Raw genomic sequence first — 19,862 nt, forward strand, 5'->3', positions numbered from 1 at the left:
AGACACTGATTGACAGTAGAAACAATGACAGAAGCTTGTGATGAAAATTTTGCTTCCCATAATCCTCAAATGAATAATTCGTTTGTGAAGAAAGGAACTATTAGGTCTAGAGCTGGAAGGGAACTCAGCAGCCATCTAGGTTAAGTATCAGCCAGGATGAGCCCAGGCCCTCTCAATCCAAGGCCAGTGCTGCCTCTACTATGCCAGGCAAGAGACTATCTTGATCTAATGATGTCAGTCTGGGTGGAAGAAAGGACATATGCATAGTGTTTTGAAGAACTCTGTGCCTCAGATGCTTTTGATCTCATTTCGTCCTCACATGAAAGAGCATACGGTTTCATGTTAATTTAAACTCATTTGATGTCTAGGTGTTGACTTCGATGAAGACTAGTCATGGTTTGTCCCTGGTGAAAACTTCAGGTAGAGTCTGTATTAACTGAGGCAATAGGCAAGCTGTATTAACTGTGATGAAGGCTACCTGTGGGCCATACATTGACTTTGACTAAGGCTGTGCTCTAGTCATGTATCATTCATGCTGAAGGCCATGTATTGACCATGGTAAAGTTTTGGAGACCAGAAGCTTGAGATTAAGACCTGCCTCACTAGCTGTGGGGTCTTGGCCAAGTCACCTAAAATTTCTCTGAGTTTTAGTTCTCTCATTTGTAAGAAGAGGATAATAATAATACCTACAGCCCAGGACCATGGTGAAGATAGAATGAAATAATGGATAAAAGGACTTTGCAAAACATTAAAGCATTCTATAAATGTCATCTCTCCCTGTCAATTGGCTGCTTCCCTAAAACCTACTCATATGTCCATGTCTCTCTCATCCTCAAAAATCTCTCACTTCTGTCTGCCCATATCTCTTTTGCCTTTGTGGCTAAATTCCCCAAGGCTGGCCATCTGCAACAGATGCCTCTACTTCCTCTCCTTTCACTGTCTTCTGAACTCTCTATAATCCAACTTCCAACCCTCGCCATTCAAGCAAAATTCGCTCTCTCCAAAATTGCCAGTGATCTCTTCTTGCCAAATCCAATGGCCTTTTCTCAGTTCTCATTTTCCTTGACCTCTCTGCAGTCGATGCTCTTAGTTACTCTCTCTTTTGAAATCTGGGACACTTCACGTAGATTCATGGCTCTCTTCCTACCTATCTGACCACTCCTTATTGATATTCTTTGTTGGACCCTCATCCAAACCATATACTCTAAACAATAGGTGTCCCACAAGCTTCTGTCCAGAGTCCTCTTCTCTTCTGCTATACTCTTTCACTAGGTGATCCTAATAACTTCCATAAGCTTAATTATCATCTCTAAAATGCAAAATCTCAAATTTACTTCTCTAGCCCTAACTTCTCTACTGACTGCCAGCCTCAATTTTCAGCTATCTTTTAGACATCTCAAATTGGATGTCCAGCAGATAGATTAAACTTGATATGCCCAAAACTAAACTCATTCTTTTTCCCCCTTCAGGCTTCCTCTCTCCCAAACTTTCAACTTACTGTTGAGGGAAACACTCTCCTTCAAGTCCCTCAGATTACAATTCTAGATACCATTCTTAACTTCTCACTATCTTTCACCCCTCCATATCCAGCTTTACCAAGGTCTATTCATTTTGTTTTTGTAGCATCTCTCAAATATGTCCTTTTCTCTTTTCTGGCACTACCACCACCCTGGTGCAGGTCCTCAACACCTCACACATGAACTATTTCAATAATTTACTGGCTATTCTGTAAGGCACAGATCTCTCTACACTCCAATCCATCCTCCATTCAGTCACAGAAATTATTTTCCTAAAAGATAGGTCTCACCATGTCACCCTCTTACTCAAGAAAGTCTAGTGGCTCCCTATCATTTCTAGAATCAAATACAAAATCCACCATTTGACATTCAATGTCTTTCATAACTCACCCTTCCCCACACATTTCCAGTCTTCATATACTTTACATACTTCCTCCTCAAGTACTCTTTCATCCAATAACACATATCTTCGTTGTTGCCTAAAGAAGACACTTCAATCTCCTACCTTCAGGAATTTTCTCTAGCTGTCCCCAAGGCCTTAATTGGTCTTCCTCATCTCCACCTCCTGGTTTCCTTCAAGTCTCAGCTAAAATCCTAATGTTCAGTTGTGATCAACAATTCCTAACCCCATTGTGGTTTTCTTGGCAGAGATACTAGAGTGGTTTGTCATTTTTTTCTCCAGCTCATTTTACAGATGGGGAAAGTGAGGCAAACAGGGGAAGTGACTTGCCCAGAGTCACACAGCTAGTAAATGTCTGAGGCCAGATTTTAATTCATGAAGATGTATTGGGATTTTTACGATATCTAATGGGCAGGAGCATCACATAGGGTCTTGGACTGAGATGGGGTGAGAGTTAACGAAGAGTTAAAAGGACAACACTTGTCACTAGCATGCTCCTAACAATCTAGATTTATTCTAACATGTTCCTCTATCAGGTTTTAAGTTTCTGCTTCTCTCTCAGGCTTCTGCTTGCTCTGCTGCCAGAAGCAGTTCTTATTTTATCTCTTTTTACTGTGGGAACCAAGCTTAGCTCATTAAAGGAATCAAACAGTCAACAAACATAATTTTGACTAGAGCCTGGCCTCTGGAGCCAGGGAAGAGATTTCTCTCCACCTTCACATCATTATCCTCAAGGTTTTGCTGTTCTCTCCAACTGTGTCCTCTTCCTGACCTCTTCAGGAGAGGGGAGAGAGTTTGGGGGCATTTAATGCCTTGGTTCTCTATAAAGACGAGTCTTCCTGACTTCAGATTCAGCACTCTATCCACTGTGCCACCGGGTTGCTCCTAAAACTTTCCTGATCCCTCTTAATCCCTCTAGTCCCTTCCCTCTGTTGACTATTTCCTATATTATATATCACATCCTGCCTATAGCTTGTTTGTTCATAGTTGTTTGCATGCTGGCCCTTTAGACTATGAGTTTGTCAATGGCAGGAACAGGCTTTTGTCTTCCTTTGTATCCTCAGTACTTGGCACAATGCCTGGCTGACAGGAGGCTCCTAATAAATGCTTATTGACTGACTGAGCCTAGGTCTTCTGATTGCAAGTCTAATGCAGACTTTTTTTAGATAAGCTTTGACTAACATCCCACCTTCTATAGGAAGCCTTCCTAACCCTTCTTCTTCTTTTTTTTTTTTTTTAATTTTAAACCCTTAACTTCTGTGTATTGACTTATAGGTGGAAGATTGGCAAGGGTAGGCAATGGGGGTCAAGTGACTTGCCCAGGGTCACAAAGCTGGGAAGTGTCTGAGGCCGGATTTGAACCTAGGACCTCCTGTCTCTAGGCCTGGCTCTCAATCCACTGAGCTACCCAGCTGCCCCCTTCCTAACCCTTCTTAATCCCAATGCTTTCCAAATTTAATGTCAAATTATATAGTATTAGAACATATTATATTAATATGTTAATTAATATAATAATATAATTTATAATAATACAACGATCATTCATTCCTATTTCTCCTACCTATAGTTTGTACATATTTATTTGCTTTCATCTCCATACTGATTGCAAGCTCCTTGAGGGCAAGGACTATCTTTTGCCTCTTCCCCCCAGTATTCCCAGGGCTCAGCACAGTGCCTGGCACATAGAAGGCTCTAATATTGGTTGAGTGAATTAAATAAAATGATAATGGATTAGCAGCTTTTGTGAAGAGTGCTCCCTAGTGTTCTCTCAGAAGAGGCACCTCTCTTGTAATTCATTCACTCCTATAAACAGTTATGAAGCACCAAGGATGTGCAGGAGAGAGAGGGGGACCTTTCTTCTTGCACAGGGGAGTTGCAGATAAAAGAAGTCAGGGTTCTCTGCCATCAAGAAACTTACAGTCTAGGGGGCAGTTGGGTGGCTCAGTGGATTGAGAACCAGGCTCAGAGATGGGAGGTCCTGGGTTCAAATCTGACCTCAGACGCATCCTAGCTATGTGACCCTGGGCAAGTCACTTGACCCCAATTGCCAAGCCCTTACTGCTCTTCTGCCTTAGAACCAATGGTTCTAAGATGGAAGGTAAGGGTTAAAAAAAAGAAGCAGCTTACAGTTAAGCAGAAGAGACTAGACTTTTGGAGAGATAGCATATAGATAGTGCAAAGAGTGCTCACTTTAGAGTCAGAGGTTCTAGGTTTGAATCTCTGGGTCTATTAGTCATAACATGTATGATTTGGGGCAAGTCACTTTGCTTTTTTTTCCATGTCTTCTTCCATCAATAAAGTGATAATAACAAATGTAGTATTTTAAGGTTTGTAAAGTATATTATCTCATTTGATCCTTGCACCAACCCTATTGTTATAATGCGAAAACTGAGGCTGAGAGAGGTTAAGAGATTCACCCAGGGTCACACTTCCAGTAAGTGTCTGAGTCAAGATTTGAACTCAGGTTTTCCTTGTTCCAAGGCCAGTGCTCTTACCCTTCTATATCACCTGGCTACGTCTCAAATGAGGATGAGTTGACTGCTGAGGTCTCTTCCAGCTCAAGTCTGTCCAGGGTGCTCCAGGATTAAATGAACTCTAAGGCGCTGAGGAGGTATCAACTGATTGCCTGGGCACTCGGTGTCAGAGACCTTGGCCAGAGGTCAAGCCTTTGCCTGCTATAAATAAAGCCCATTCATTTTAACATTTAACTTTGCCCCCTCTCATGTTTCCTAGCCTGCTGTTCTGAGTCTAATTTTAGGGCTCATTTAAAGATGAAAATGAGTAATAGAAGAACTTATTAAATTTCTCCTTTCCTATGAAAATTTCATGGAATGGAAGAAAATGACAGGTGGCTGGAAATGAGTAGAAGCTCATTTATTCCCAATTTCTAGCTTCTCATTATGGCCCAACTGCACTGGTCTTCTTGTAGCTCACTTCCTGCCTCATAATGACCTGCTGAAGGATAAAGCCAGCGTGGCAGCCTTGGGGTGCTTAGGGTGGGCTCTTGGCATGAAACTTGGGAATCCTCATTGAACTGTTTGAGAAATATGTGTTCAATGAAGCTATCTGTGATCTCTCTCTCTCACACACACACACAGAATCTCTCAATAAAATAACGTTCTGGCTGAATCAGCTGATAGACCCTGTTGTAAAAGAATAATGAGATGCCTTTAATTTTCACTTTACTTAAACCTGTTTGATTTCTGGATGTTGACTACTATGATGAAGGTTAGTCATGGGCTGACCGTGGTAAAGAATATTTGTGTACCATTGTTGATTGTGACAAAGACCAAATGCTGGACACTTCTGATGAAAGCTCCATGTGGACCATGGGTAAGAGATGGTGAAGATCATGGCAATGTATTATCCATGGTGAAGGCTATTTGTAGAACACATATTAATGCAGCAATGGCCAGGTGCTAGACATATATTGGCTGTGATGAAAGCTGCATGTGGGCCATATATTAACTATGGTGAAGATCATTTGTTGGCCATGGCAGATCATGTGCTAGTCATCTATTGACTGTAGCTGACCGTGTGCTGGCCATCTGTTGACCGTGGCTGACCGTGTGCTGGTTGGCTGTTGACTATGGAAGACTGTGTGCTAGCCATCTGTTGACTATGTCTGACCATGTGCTGACCATCTGTTGACCATGGCTGACCCTGTGCTAGTTGTCTGTTGACCATGGAAGACTATGTGCTGGCCATATGTTGACCATGGCAGACCATGTGCTAGACATGCATTGAATGTGATGAAAGCTATAAGTAGGTCATATATTGAGCTATGCAAAGGTTGCGCATGGGCCAACTATTTGCTATGATGAAGGCCATGTTCTGATCATGTAGAGACAAGGGTGAAAGATGAGTTGGATTTGCTTCCTTCCATTAAGAAAAAAGTCATAGGAAAGAGAGGAATACTACCTTCTAGCAGCCAGTCTATATCTTGTATTCTGTTCTCTTGAGGTACTTGTAGTCATGTTAGGGAGGTGAGATAGAAAAGTATAAACTGGTTATAAAAAATAAGGTCTGCTATGATTAGATGGTAAGAGGGATAACATCAGAGGCATCTGAGTACCAAGGGCAGGGACCAAGCAAGGTGATGAAAAACCTTTTTATTTATTTCTTAATTTTTTTTCTTTAAATTTTAATTTTTTCTTAATGATTAATTCCTTAATTATTTATTCCTTAAAATGTTTTTTTGAAGGAGGAAGGACATCCCTCTAGGTTCAAATATTTATGTAACAACTGTTGTGAGGAAGATTAATAAATGAGTATTTAGGAGACTTAGCAGGCAGGGCTGAAGAATTCTAAATGGAATGGGGAAGCAGCAAATGTGGTTGCTCTCTCTGGGACAGACTCCATGTGATTGGGGACAAGTTGTAACTGACCCTTGGGAGACCTCAGAGGAAGTGGAGTTTGTGTCCTGATATCCTGATATCTGGAAGGAGGAAAGTCATTTGCCTGTGGGAGGTTGGGTAGAGACTATAAAATCTAACCTGAGTTGCTGGTCAGCTCAGGTTGGTTTAGCTCCCTGACTTACCCAATTGAAGGAGTACTGGCTGAAGATCTGGGAAAGCTGTACCATCCCTGGATTGTGACAGGAGTCTGTAGTGAGGATATCCCACTTTCCTTCCTGATCTCCATTGTGCCCTGCCCTGCTATAGTTTTAGCTTAGTGTAGATAAGTCCATTCCCTGTCCCTAAGGCTTGCCTGTAGACTGGTAGAATAGAAACCCCTTCTCTCTTCTTTAGACTATAGTTTTCTTAAATTAAACTTTTGTTTATAGATCCTCTTGTCATTTATTTGCTGGTTTCACAGACTCCTTGTCTAGATGGAGCAAGTGTGACAGTTAAGGCCCAACTGTCACTCCTGTCAACTGCCATTCCCAAACAGCTAAACCCAGTTTCCCTAACTTATTTGGTTCCAGACTATTGTCCATTCCTGTCTCCTACTCACCCTTCTGAATTCAGATAAATATTTAACTCCCCCCTGCCTTCCCCATAAGACAACAAAGAAGCATTGGCCCAGGGGGCTGAGCTTGTTTCCTCCCAATCAGTCAGTTGGTAAGTCAAATAGAATTTATTAGACACCTACTATATGCCAGGCACTGTGCTAAGTACTGGAAATACTAAGAGAAAGACAAAACATAGTCTTTGTCCTCAAGGTACTCATCATCTAGTGGGGAGACAACATACAAACAACCATGTACAAGAAGGGAGGGGAATGGGAATAAGCATTTATATATTGCCTACTATGTGCTAGGTACCTGTTAAACACTTTTTTTACACTGTTGTTATTCAGTCATTTTTTTAGTCACATCCTACTTTTGTGACTCTGTTTGGGGTTTTCTTGGCAAAGATATTGGAGTGGTTTGCTGTTTCCTTCTCTAGCTCATTTGACAGATGAGGAACCTGAAGCAAACAGGGTTAAGTGACTTGCCCAGGATCACACAGCTAAAAAGAATCTGAGGCCAGATTTGAATCCACAATTATGAGTCTTCCTGACTCCAAGTCCAGCACTTTATCTGCTGTGTTACCTAGCTGACTCTTTTTTACATTTGTTTATCTTATTTGGGCCTCACAACAACCCTAGAAGGTAAATGCTGTTCTTACACCCCTTTTACAACTGAGGAAATTGAGACAAACTGAAGTTAAGTGACTTGCCCAAGGTCATACAGTTAGTACGTGTCTAAGCCAGAATTTAAACTTAGGTCTTCATGACTCCAGGCTCAACTCTCTATCCACTCTTTTTCCTAGCTGCCTAGTCTGGGGTCTTTCTCGTATAAACAAGATCTATACAGAGTAGATTGGAAATAATGAATAGAGGGAAGACACTAGCAATAAGGGGGATTGGGAAAGGCTTTTTAAAGAAGAGACTTTAGCTGAGATTTGATGGAAGCCAGAGAAACTGGGAGGTGGAGATGAGGAGGTAGCTCCCACCAAGGGGCTCTTCTCTACTCAGACTAAGTATTAAACCCAGCAGTACCTGGTACATAGTGGGTCTCTAAAGTATTTAATTGAAAAAATATCAAACTTTCATCCAAGAATCTGGGCCATGTGGGCCTTATATACTCACTTGGCTCCTAGGCAGGCTGATCTGACCATCCCTATTGGGTATGCTCCCATTTTCTACTGATTTTATTGGGGTTTTCCCAAGCCCACTTTATCTGCTGCTGACAAATTTCAGCTGTCAAGTCTGTGTTTCCTCTCTCTTCAGGTATCCAGACAACTGAAGATGCCAAGTTTTATGCCTTGTCAGCACGATTCAAGCCCTTCAGCAATGAGGGCCAAAGCTTGGTGATACAGTTTTCAGTGAAGCACGAGCAGGGGATTGATTGTGGTGGGGGCTATATTAAGCTCTTCCCGGAGGACCTGGATCAAGAGAAAATGAATTCCAACTCAACCTACTACATCATGTTTGGTGAGTTCTTCAGCCAGCCAAGGCCTCTCTCCTTGGCCATGGCCAAGGATGTGATAGTGCCAGAATTTTAGAGCTGGGAGTGACCCTTACAGTCCACCTCCTTATTTTATAAAAGAAGAAACTGAAGCTCTGAGAGGAAAATTATTTGCCTCACATTACCCAGAGGAAATGGAACACTTTTATAAACCTGGTACGGAATAGATTATCAATACAATATACAATAAAAGCATAAACAATTCAAACAGGAAAGGGATCATTTTTAACTTTAAGGAGCCAGCTGGCACTTAAAGAACAGGTAGGATTGTGACAGAGGAGAAGGACAAGGAGGGATTTGAGTTCTGAAGTAGCGAATGGCATTTGCAAACACATGGCATAAATTTGAGGGCTGCTAGGTGGTATACTGGATAGAGGGCAGGGCTTGGAGGTAGGAAGATCTAAGTTCAAATCCAGCCTCAGAGACTTCCTAGCTATATGTACTTGGGCAAGTCACTTAACCTCCTTTTGCCCCTAGATAAGGAAACGGCAAATCACTCCAGAATCTTTGCCAAGAAAATCCCAAATGGAGTCATAAAGAGCCTGAAAAATGACTAAATGACAACTGAGAAACCTAGTTTGATTGGAGCATAAAGGACGAATCATGTCAAGGATCAGGTCCCTGCATGCTTCAGCTGAGAGGTCGAACCCATCACTGAAGATGACGTACATATTTCTGAGTTGAATCTATGATGTGTCTCCTTTGCTTTGATTCCCTTTACAATGCGCCAAGTAGCCCAAGCCCCAAACAAGGAGTTCTGGATATTCTACTTAGCTTCTAAATATTTCTCTCGGGGACTCAGAAGTCAGGATCACACAAGACAAACAGGGAAAACTCAGAGAAGCAACTACTGCTACTACTGAGTGGCCTGGCTGAGCTATTTCCTCCCACTATGAATAGTGATTATCCCAAATTGGTGGGTTTAACATGGCTACACTAGTGTTCTTCTCTTGGTCTGGCACCAGTAGGATTAAATGGCCCCTTGAAGTTGAGATTCTACACTCTCCACTTAAAAATTCCATCCTTGGGGCAGCTATGTGGCTCAGTAGCTCAGTTGGAGACATGAGGTCCTGGGTTCAAATCCAGTCTCAGATACTTCCTAATTGTGTGACCCTGGACAAGTCATTTCACCCCTGTTACCTAGCTCTTACTGCTCTTCTGCTTCGGAGCCTACACTCAGTATTAATTCTAAGACCGAAGGTAGGGGTTAAAGGATAAAGATTTTGTAAGGATACAAACCCAAATGTTGGCAGAACCACCAGAGGGGTTATCCATCCCAGGCCTTTTCACCTTGCCTGGTTCTGATACCATGATGGGGAGACTTGTCTCTGCCTATGGTCCTAAACATTGATGTTACAATTGTTCTGATGCCGTTGGGGTTTTCATTTTCAGGCCCAGATATCTGTGGAATGGGAAACAACAAGGTACATGTCATCCTTAATTACAAAGGAAAAAACCATGAAAATAATAAAACCATCAAGTGCAGGGTAAGTCCACAAGCCTCGGCTTGGAGGTTTGGGAGAGATTCCAAGAAAGCTGCAGGTGAAGGATGGTGAGACCACACCAATTGGACCAGAGAATCCTTCTGATGCTAAATTCCAAGGTTTTCCATGAAAAACAAAACAGACCATTTTAGAGACCCAGGGCCAGTAGCGCTAGTCAAGCTAAGTCAGGATGAAGGAACCAGGCTCCCATTTCTCATCTTCTCAGCACAAAGCTTTAGACTTGTGTGAGTGTGTGTTTGTTCAGATCAGAGGTTTTATTGATAGAAGGAATTCTCAGCGAGAAAACTCCCTCTACGGATGTAAGAAGGCAGCTGTTGTGCGATTTGTAGTCTTGGAGCATTTCCCAGGGTGTTGTCCAGGGATTCGTCCAGGGTCACCCAGAATAGAATTGTAGCCTAGCCATGGTGTTGACCCCTCATGCTGCCAGTGTAGCTGATGGTTCAACATATCTGTAATCCTTCTCCAGCATGAACTCACAACGTCAGATCTGGGAGGGTTTTGCCTTCAGGAATATGACAGTCAACAGCCTGCCTTGTTTCTACTAGTTTCTACTACTCTTGGGATCCTATGAGTTAACCCTGCGGTGGGAGGCATTTACTCTTACTGAGCATCACTATAGATTTTTTTTTTAACCCTTATTTCCATCTTAGAATCAATACTATGCAGAAGAGTGTTACAAGTTAGGCAATTGGGATTAGGTGACTTGCCTGGAGTCACCCAGCTAGAACATGTCTGAGATGAGATTTGAACCCAGGACCTCCTGGCTCTCTATCCCCTGAGCCACCTAGCTGCCTTAACCATTAGAGCTCTTGAGCCCCTACCGGCATATTTCCTATTTATGCAAATCAGATATAATGTTACACTGACTCTTAAACACAAAACATTTACCAGACAAGAAGAGAGAAAAGCAAGAACAATCATAACATCTACTCTAGAAGAAAAAAAATAGTAATAATCAAAATATAACAGCTCACTCATAAACCTGGGGCATGTTCTCCAACCAAAAAGCACATGGGGGAGAATGGGTGAGCATTTACAGAAACCCATCAGGGAGGCTCGTGAGTAAGGAAACCATATCCCAGAATCAGCATTTTTAGACAGTAGGACTGGATGTCAGTGGTCTCTTTTAGAGAACAGTCACATCGCCTGTTCCTCTTCTGAGATTCTGTGCTGACTTGTAAGAAGAAGCTGCTTCTCTGCTGCTCCTGGGTGGCAGAAAAATTAAATTTGGTTACTAGTGCAGAATTGGTGTACTCTCAGCAAAAAGCAATCCTGCCTGCACCAGGGATCTGCAGTTTTCCAGGTCTGCTCCTTTGGCTGGGTGCTAAAACACTGTTAAACCATTTCAGGGACAAGCAAGCTCCCCAGATCTACTCTCTGAGCTCTGAGGAGTCCCTCTTTCTCAATCCAGGGAGAGGAACGCAGGGCAATGGAGTCAGGCTCTTCAAGGGCTCCCCCTCTCTAAGGCTATTGATGACAACAAAGAGTACAAAGCCAAGCCCAGCCATCTTGTTCCAGAGCAGGATTCTGTTTTCCCCAGCGAGTTCCTGTCAGCCATAGAGCTCTCCAACAGTGAACTCCCAGCAGGAAACTCAGACGTTGTCTGGTTTCACTCATCATTCTCCTCTGACTCAGCCCCAAATAGTGGTTCTTAGCTTTTGATTCTCTTCCTCTCTGCTTCAGTGTCTCTTATCAGCTTGTCCCCAGATGCTTGCCGTGTCCTGTTCTTCCCATCTCTGCTTTCTCATCTTTTCACCAACTCATCTGACATCTTTGCAAGGTTTCTTCATAGGCAGAGATACTTCTGTAACTCAGGTGGAGGAACCCAAATTCCACAGTTCTACTAGGTATAACACAAGCAATGGACAATTTCCCCATAATCTCCATCCATTTCTTAGATTTCAGGTCAGTTTTAACCTTCAAAACCCTGAAAACAGTTCTATGTCAAGGAATTTATAGACAACAATGCACTGTAGCCATCGCCACCTTTGTTCAGCACTCCTGTCTCTGAGCTATTTTCAGATACTTCCTCTCAGGACATTTACCTGAGGGATGGTTTCCTCTAAGGCCCTTAGCTGTCTCTTTCTTTAAAACCCTTACTTTCTGTCTTAGTAACAACTCTTTTAAAAATCTTTTTTTTAATTTAATTTTACAGTTACACATAGAAACAATTTTTGACAATTTTTTTTGACATTTTAAAATTCATATTTAAAATTTTTGTATGATAATACCTGTATATCTCAGAACTCCTTCCTCTCCTCTCCCTCCTCTCCCCACCTTCCCAAGGGGGTGAATAGTCTGATACAGGTATACTTGTACTTTCCGGTAATACATATTTCCATATTGTCCATGTCATGATAGAAGTCACATATCACACAAACAATAGAAATCTCATGAAAAGAAATATAGTAGAAGATGGCCTGCTTTGATTGGCCTCAGACTGCAGTGGTTCCTTCTTTGGCTGTGGGGAACATTTTCATCATGGGTCCTTCTGGTTATTGCGAAGACTTACTTTGCTGATAATGTTAAGTCCTATGTTGGTAAACTTATGGCACACTTGCTGGAGTATGTCGGAGAGGGCTGCTCCTTTGCCCCTCTCCACACATGCCTGAGGACATTTCTCCCATGAACTATCCCTCTGCTCAGCAGCAAAATGGGAGCCCTTCCTCCTTCCCCTGCCTGGGGTAAGGTGGGGGGCTCACATATGACATGAGGGTTGTAGCTTTGGCATTCATTCTCTAAAAGATTTGCCATTACTGGTTTAGTCCTTCACAGCTGATCATCATATAATATTTCTGTTCTTAGTAACAACCTTTTTTAAATTCAAAGATATTTTATTTTCCCAATTATATGTAATAACAGTTTTCAACGTATTTTCTGAAATTATAAGATCCAAATTATCTCCCTTCCCCTTCTTAGAGATGGTGAGTAATTTGTTCTGGGATATACAGGTATTATCATACATAAAATACTTCCATATTGGTCATTGTGGAAAAGAATACTTATACAAAACCAAACCCCCAAAATAAAAACGCAAACTAAAATTAAAAAATCACATGCTTTAATCTGTATATTGACTCCATCAATTCTTTCCCTGGAGGTGGAGAGTATTCTTTGTCATCAGTCCTTCAGAATTTCTGAGATCACTGTATTGCTCAGAGTAGTTAAGACTTTCACAATTGATCACCATACAACATTTTTGTTCTTAGTAACAACTCTTAAAATGGAAGGGCGTCGGGAGGTCCTAGGTTCAAATCTGGCCTCAGCTACTTCCCAGCTGGGTGACCCTGGGCAAGTCACTTGACCCCCCATTGCCCACCCTCACCACTCTTCTGCCTTGGAGCCAATACACAATATTGACTCCAAGATGGAAGGTGAGGGTTTTAAAAGTTAAAAAAAAAAAATGGAAGGGCAAGGGCTAGGCAAACAGGGTCATACAACTAGGAAGTTCAAACTGCTTTTCCCATATAAATATCCTTTTTCTGCCTCTCTCAGTAATAAAATGTCCACATATGACATGGACAATGACATATTATGAATAAGGAAGGACCTTATTCAAAGATTTATATTTTAAGGAGCTCATATTCTATCTGGGGAGAAAATATATGACTCTATGCATATTTAGGGAACTATACTGCATGTACAAGGTCAACACAAAGTCATCTGTGTGACTTTAGCAACTGAAGGGATCAGGAAATGGCCCATGTAGGTGGTAGCACTTGAACTTAACACTTGCTATGAAATGCTCCTTGAAGCTGCTTCCTCCCTCAGTGTCTTTAGAGTGTCCCAGTTGGATGCATTGTCTCCTACTGGTCCAGTTACTGTTGTTAAATGAAAACAATATCAGTAATGCTCACATCCTCTTCTTGGACATTTCAAAGTGCTCTGAATTCTAGGATTGATTCTCCTTTCTGCACTGGGTACAACAACACTAGTAAGGGAAGTTGAGGCTACTAGGGAAGATGAGTCTGTAGGAGAGAAAACATGGTGACATGATTCCATCCTTTCCATTTTTAAAGGGTAAGTAGGAAAGCTCCTCCTATGTAACCCTTCCAGATCTTCTGATCATGCTGAACCTAATTTGATTAGAGATATGGGATCAGGGACAGCTAGATGGCTCAGTGGATGGAGAATCAAACCTAGAGATTGGAGGTCTTTGGTTCAAATCTGCTCTCAGACACTTCCTAGCTATATGATCTTGGGCAAGTCACTTAACCCCAATTGCCATTCTTCTGCCTTGGAACCAATACTTAGAACTGATTCTAAGACAGAAGGTAAGACTTTATGAGACAGACAGAAAGACAGAGGGGGAAAACAGAGAGAGAAGAGAGAGGAGGGGGGGGGAGGAGAGGAAGGGAGAGAGGGGGGAGAGAGAGAGAGAGAGAGAGAGAGAGAGAGAGAGTCAGCATCACCTATGACCCATCAAGCTCCTTGTTCCAACTGTGAGGGGAGCCACCCTGAGTAATGCAGCAGACCTTTCAGAATTTGTCTCCTTCCCCTCTCTTTCTCCCTTCCCTCCAGATCAATAAGGACACTCACCTATACACTCTGATTCTTCGTCCGGATTCCACCTATGGGGTCAAAATAGATAATGAGCTAGTGGCAGTTGGGGCCTTAGAAGATGACTGGGATTTTCTACCCCCGAAAAAAATCAAAGATCCTTATGCAAGGAAACCTCGAAAATGGGATGAGCGACCCCAAATTGTGGATCCTGATGACAAGAAGCCAGAGGTAAATGGATGCTCCTCCGGACCCCTTGCACTGTAAATGGTGCCAATTAAAGAGACAAAGAATTTTATGAGTCTTTGAAAATTATTTCACTTTCAACAGGCATTCTGCATATCTGGAAATCGTTTTGTTCTGGGAGAACTGTCTTTGTATCCTCAGAGATCCAAACTGTGCTGGGCACCTAATAGTCACCTAAATAATTGTTTGGGGATTGAATAACACGATGTCCAAGGTCTTTCTCAGTTCTAACATTCTAGGTTTTTAGGAATGAATTCTAGAACTCTTAGGTATAAAGCCAAAGCTAAAGATCCTACCCAGAATTCAATTGAATCCAAGCACAATTGTATTATATGCTATCTTACAGATGTACAGTAGTCCCCATAACAGTGTCATTTGAATAGAAGGTGCTCAAGGGATTTGTAGTAGATCATTCATTAAATGAATTACTGATTATAGAACTTCAGTCATAAAGAGAGGAGATTTTTCCAGGTGGGCCACCTTTCCCATTACTCTAAGCAAAGCCCAGGAAGCAGTTGCCAGCTCTGATTCCAGGACCACCAAGTATTCTGGGTGTCCTTCGTGATGTACAGCTCTGCTCCTTGACCTCCTCAGCCTTCCTTGTTCCAATGAGGGGTCTGGAAGCTATGCCATATGAGCTCAGTTAAAGGAATTGGAAACTCCTGGCCTTCCCACAAGTTGCTAAATCCCTTCAATGTAGAAGAAGACATGGTTCCAGCATTAAGCAGGCTTATTCCTGTCTTGGCATGGGGTAGCCAAAGAAGGAGCAAACCCACTTCCTGTTACTATCAGAGGTTAAATGGAAATCAAAGACTGATGGAGTGGAGGATAGAGAATAGAGGAATTGTTCATTGTGGATGATCCTGCAGGGAGGACTCACATTAGCTTATTAACCCTTCCTTCCGCCTCCAATGGAAGATGCACATTTTTAGTCTGCTATCACAAGAGTGCTCTGTGTATATTTCTATCTGCTATGTCCCAGGGCTGCCAACAAGTCTTTATAGTAGATTAATTTTATCTTAGGACTGGCAAGATTTTGAAAAAATCCCGGATCCAGATGCGAAGAAACCTGATGATTGGGATGAAGCAATGGATGGCAAGTGGGAACCCCCTTTGATCCCAAATCTAAAGTATAAGGTAAAGGGGATTTTTCTCCTCCAAAGAGAAGTAAAATATAGAACAAGAAAAGGATGGAAGTCCTAATGGATAACGGATCAACTCTGAGTCTTGGTGGAAATCTTTTGCGGGGGCACTGGGTACAGAATGATGCCAAGCTTATCTTCCATTGGTTCAAACCTACTTCTTCTGTTTCTACTATCCCAGGAGAAGCTAGGAGGACAACTGACCTGGGAATCCTGAGTCAGCAGTGTGCATTAGCCCATTCACCGGAATACATTCTTCCCCTGAGGAACAGTTGAGGCCACCGGGGAGGATTAGTCTGTAGGAGAGAAATCTTGGGGACATGATTCCATGCTTTCCTTTAAAAAACAAAACAAAAGAAAATAAAAACCCTTACCTTCCATCTTGGGATCAGTACTGTGTATCCATTCCAGATACAGAAAAGTGGGAAGGGGCTAGTCAATATGACTTGCCCAGGGTCATACAGCTAGGAAGGATCTGAGGCCAGATTTGAACTCATCTCATATATTAACAGTAACTCTTTCTAGAACTTTGGCTATGAAGAGACATAGGATGAAAACTACAGGATCAAATGAAGATTTCTTTTTAAGAACAGTGAAACTATTCTCAGGGGCAGCTGTGTGGCTCAGTGGATTGAGAGCCAGGTCTAGAGATGGGAGGTCCTGGGTTCAAATCTAGCCTTAGACACTTCCTAGCTATATAACCCTGGACAAGTCATTTAATCCCCATTGCCTAGCCCTTCCTGTTCTTCTGCCTTGGAATCAATACTTGGTATCAATTCCAAGATGGAAGGTAAGAGTTTTAAAAAAAGAAGAAGAGGCATTAACATCTGCTTTGCTATTGTACCCTAAGGATCACGGAACCTTTCCGTCTTTCTAGTAGCTGAAACTTTCCATATGGGTTGTCTATACATTAGAAAATAAACTCCCTGAGAACAGGGCCTGCCTTCCTTTTCTTTGTGTGTCCCCTAGCACTGAACACAGAAGAAGCACTCAAGAGACGCTTTTTTCATTCTCATTCATTTGTTGTTCATTTATTCATTCAGGCCATCATCTGTGGTCGAGGACCTGGCTTTAAACTATGGCTCTGACACTTATTATCTGTGTAACTGAAAAATCAATTCTACTTTCTGGACCTCAGGTTCCTCATCTATAAAATGAGGGAATAATAGGACCAGATACCCTCAGTAGCCCTTTCTACTTTGCTTTCTGTGACTCTATGAGATGGAGGCCCAGGGAGGTTAAATTTCTTGCCCAATGTCACATTTCCACCAAGTGTCAAAAGAAGGCCTTGAACCTTAGATTTTCTATACTCAAAAGCAATGGAGTCTTCATCAGATCAGGCTGACTCTCATCTAAAAAAAGCCAAAATCTGGGGGCAGCTTGGGTGGCTCAGTAGACTGAAAACCAGGTCTAGAGATGGGAGGTCCTGGGTTCAAATCTGACCTCAGATACTTCTTAGCTGTGTGACCCTGGGCAAGTCACTTTATCTTGTTTGCCTCCATTTCCTCATCTGTCAAATGAACTGGAGAAAAACATGACAAAGTACTCTATTATCCTTGCCAAGAAAACTACGAATGGGGTCATGAAGAGTCAGACATGACTGAAATGATTGAATAACAAATTTGGGTAATTCCATTGCTTGAAACTAGAAATGCTGAGGAAAATGCAGACATTCCTGTTCAGTTTTTCCTATTCTGTTTTTAGGGTGAGTGGAAGCCTCGAATAATCGATAATCCAGATTACAAAGGCGAGTGGGTGCATCCCGAGATTGACAACCCGAAGTATAAACCAGATCCCAATATTTACAGATATTACAACATCAGTGTCCTGGGCCTGGACATTTGGCAGGTAGGAAGCACTTAAATGACAATTACTTAGAATTATAGAAGCTCACAGTGGAAAGAGATCAAAGAGGGCTTCTATAGTCTAACCAGTGATGGGCAAACTACAGCCGGCAGGCAAGATGGTGGTATCGGGCCCTGAAATGTTCTATCAGTCCCCCAGGGACATTATTCCTAATCTGATGAATACAATGAGTAGGATACAATACAGTGAAACTTTGAAAGAGTTGCCTTAGAAACAGACTGACTTAGGGGCAGCTGGGTAGCTCAGTGGAGTGAGAGTCAGGCCTAGAGACAGGAGGTCCTAGGTTCAAACCCGGACTCAGCCAGCTGTGTGACCCTGGGCAAGTCACTTGACCCCCATTGCCCACCCTTACCAATCTTCCACCTATGAGACAATGCACCGAAATTAAGGGTAAAAAAAAAAAAAAAAGAAACAGACTGACTTAGAAACAGATGAGCATTTCCTTTCCTTTGGTCCCCTCTTTAAAAAGTTTGTCCATCACTGGCTAAGCTATCGATGAAGAGGAATCCATTCTGCCATTTAAAACCCCAGCTCATCCCACTTTTAGATGCTGAGAGATATCACTGAGATTTTCTTGATTTTGGTCCTAAATCTGCCTCTTTGCAGCTTCCTCCCCTGGCTTTGGGTCCTGCCCTCTGAGGCCAAACAGAACAAGGCTCTGTTTCCCCAAACCTCAAAGTGTTAATGAGCCCTGTGGGGGTTGGGTAATTCCATTGCTTGAAACTAGAAATGCTGAGGAAAATGCAGACATTCCTGTTCAGTTTTTCCTATTCTTTGGGATGGACAGACTTGAATCGCCCTTAAGTACCTTCTTCCCTCCTTGAGCCTCAGTCTTCTCATCTATAAAATGGCATAATTTTACCCACTCGCTTTGCTTCATTAGTTGCCTAGGATAATAAAATGAAATCATCTATGTGAATAAACTTTGAAAAGTTGAAAGGATGCTTCGAATGTAGAGTACTATCATTATTAATATTGTTACTCCTCTAGCAGCCTTATTTAATTTGCCCATCGCTATGGAAAAGGTAGTGCTGTATAAAGGTTAGGGTTCTTGAAGTCAGCAAGTCCTGCTTCTGGCACATCCTGGCTGGGCAACTCTGGGAAAGTCACTTCACTTCCCAGGATTGTAGGCAACTCTCTAAAATGGGTGGAAGAAGTTTCCTCACTTAAGAGTTATCAATAACAATGAAATTGTTGTGAAATCATAGGTCCGGTCCCTCTCCCTGTCTTCAGTAAATCCTCCAGGGGCCAATGTCTTTCCTTCCCCAATTACTTTGTATATATTTTGTTCCCTTCAATAAAGCTGATAACGACAGTTTCTGTAGTGCTTCCAGGTTTACAAAGAGCTTTCTTTTACAGCAACCTTGTGAGGTAGGCACTATAACTATAAATATTGCCATTTTATACCTGGGAAAATTGAGGCTTCTCAAAGAGTTTAAGTGACTTGCCCAAGGTCACATAGCTAATTGGTGGTATCCATGACCCCTGACTTCAGGATTCTTTCTAGAATTCTTCCTCTCCAGAAAGGAATGCCTTGATGGGATGAAACACGGACACAAATACAAAGTCAAATTCAACAGTGGTTTCAGAGAGGTACAGAATGTTCTGAGCAGTCCCAGGCCTGATGGGAGAATCCTTACTGCAACATATCTGACCTGTGGCCCCTTAAGTCTACGTGAACAATTTTCCTGCTAGAGAATACCAGAAAGACTTGGAGAGTCTGGAATGATGGGCCAAATCCAATCTGATGAAACAGAATAGGAACAAATGTCAAATTCTGCACTTGGTTTTAAATAGCTACATAGGAATGGGGCAGGGAGACAAGGCTAGACCATAGTTCTCATGCAGAGTACCTGGGGGGTTACTGCACAGTAAACTCAATATAAATTAGCAATATGATGTGACTATCTCCCCTCAGCTACCCTCTCCTGTACCCACCCCCCACCTAGATAGACTAGTATAATCTTGGGCTGAGTTAATAAAAATGGTGATGGCTTTATTTATTATTTCTCTCTCTGTCTCTGTCTCTTTCTCCCTCTCCCCTTCCCCCTTTCTCTCTTTTCCCTTCCCCCTCTCTCCCTCTTTCCTTCTCTCCCTCTCTCTCCCTCTTCCTCCCTCCTCCTCCTTCTCTTCCTCTCCTTCTCCCTCTCCTTCTCTCTCTCTCTCTCTCTCTCTCTCTCTCTCTCTCTCTCTCTCTCTCTCTCTCTCTCTCTCTCTCTTTTCCTCTCTCTC

General features: G+C 42.3%; 1 protein-coding gene across 1 annotated transcript in view; it reads left to right on the forward strand.

Annotated features, from left to right (window-relative positions):
* The window catches only part of LOC123245810 (calreticulin-like), a 37,299-nt gene that overhangs the window by 12,396 nt on the left and 5,041 nt on the right, over positions 1 to 19,862 (forward strand). Inside the window, exons 3-7 of the mRNA XM_044674810.1 lie at positions 8,134 to 8,337; positions 9,764 to 9,858; positions 14,398 to 14,607; positions 15,646 to 15,759; positions 17,469 to 17,612. Coding sequence (XP_044530745.1) covers positions 8,134 to 8,337; positions 9,764 to 9,858; positions 14,398 to 14,607; positions 15,646 to 15,759; positions 17,469 to 17,612 — 767 coding nt within the window. The remainder of the gene's footprint in view (positions 1 to 8,133; positions 8,338 to 9,763; positions 9,859 to 14,397; positions 14,608 to 15,645; positions 15,760 to 17,468; positions 17,613 to 19,862) is intronic.

Source organism: Gracilinanus agilis, chromosome 4 (assembly GCF_016433145.1).
Source record: "Gracilinanus agilis isolate LMUSP501 chromosome 4, AgileGrace, whole genome shotgun sequence".
Classification (NCBI taxonomy): domain Eukaryota; kingdom Metazoa; phylum Chordata; class Mammalia; order Didelphimorphia; family Didelphidae; genus Gracilinanus; species Gracilinanus agilis.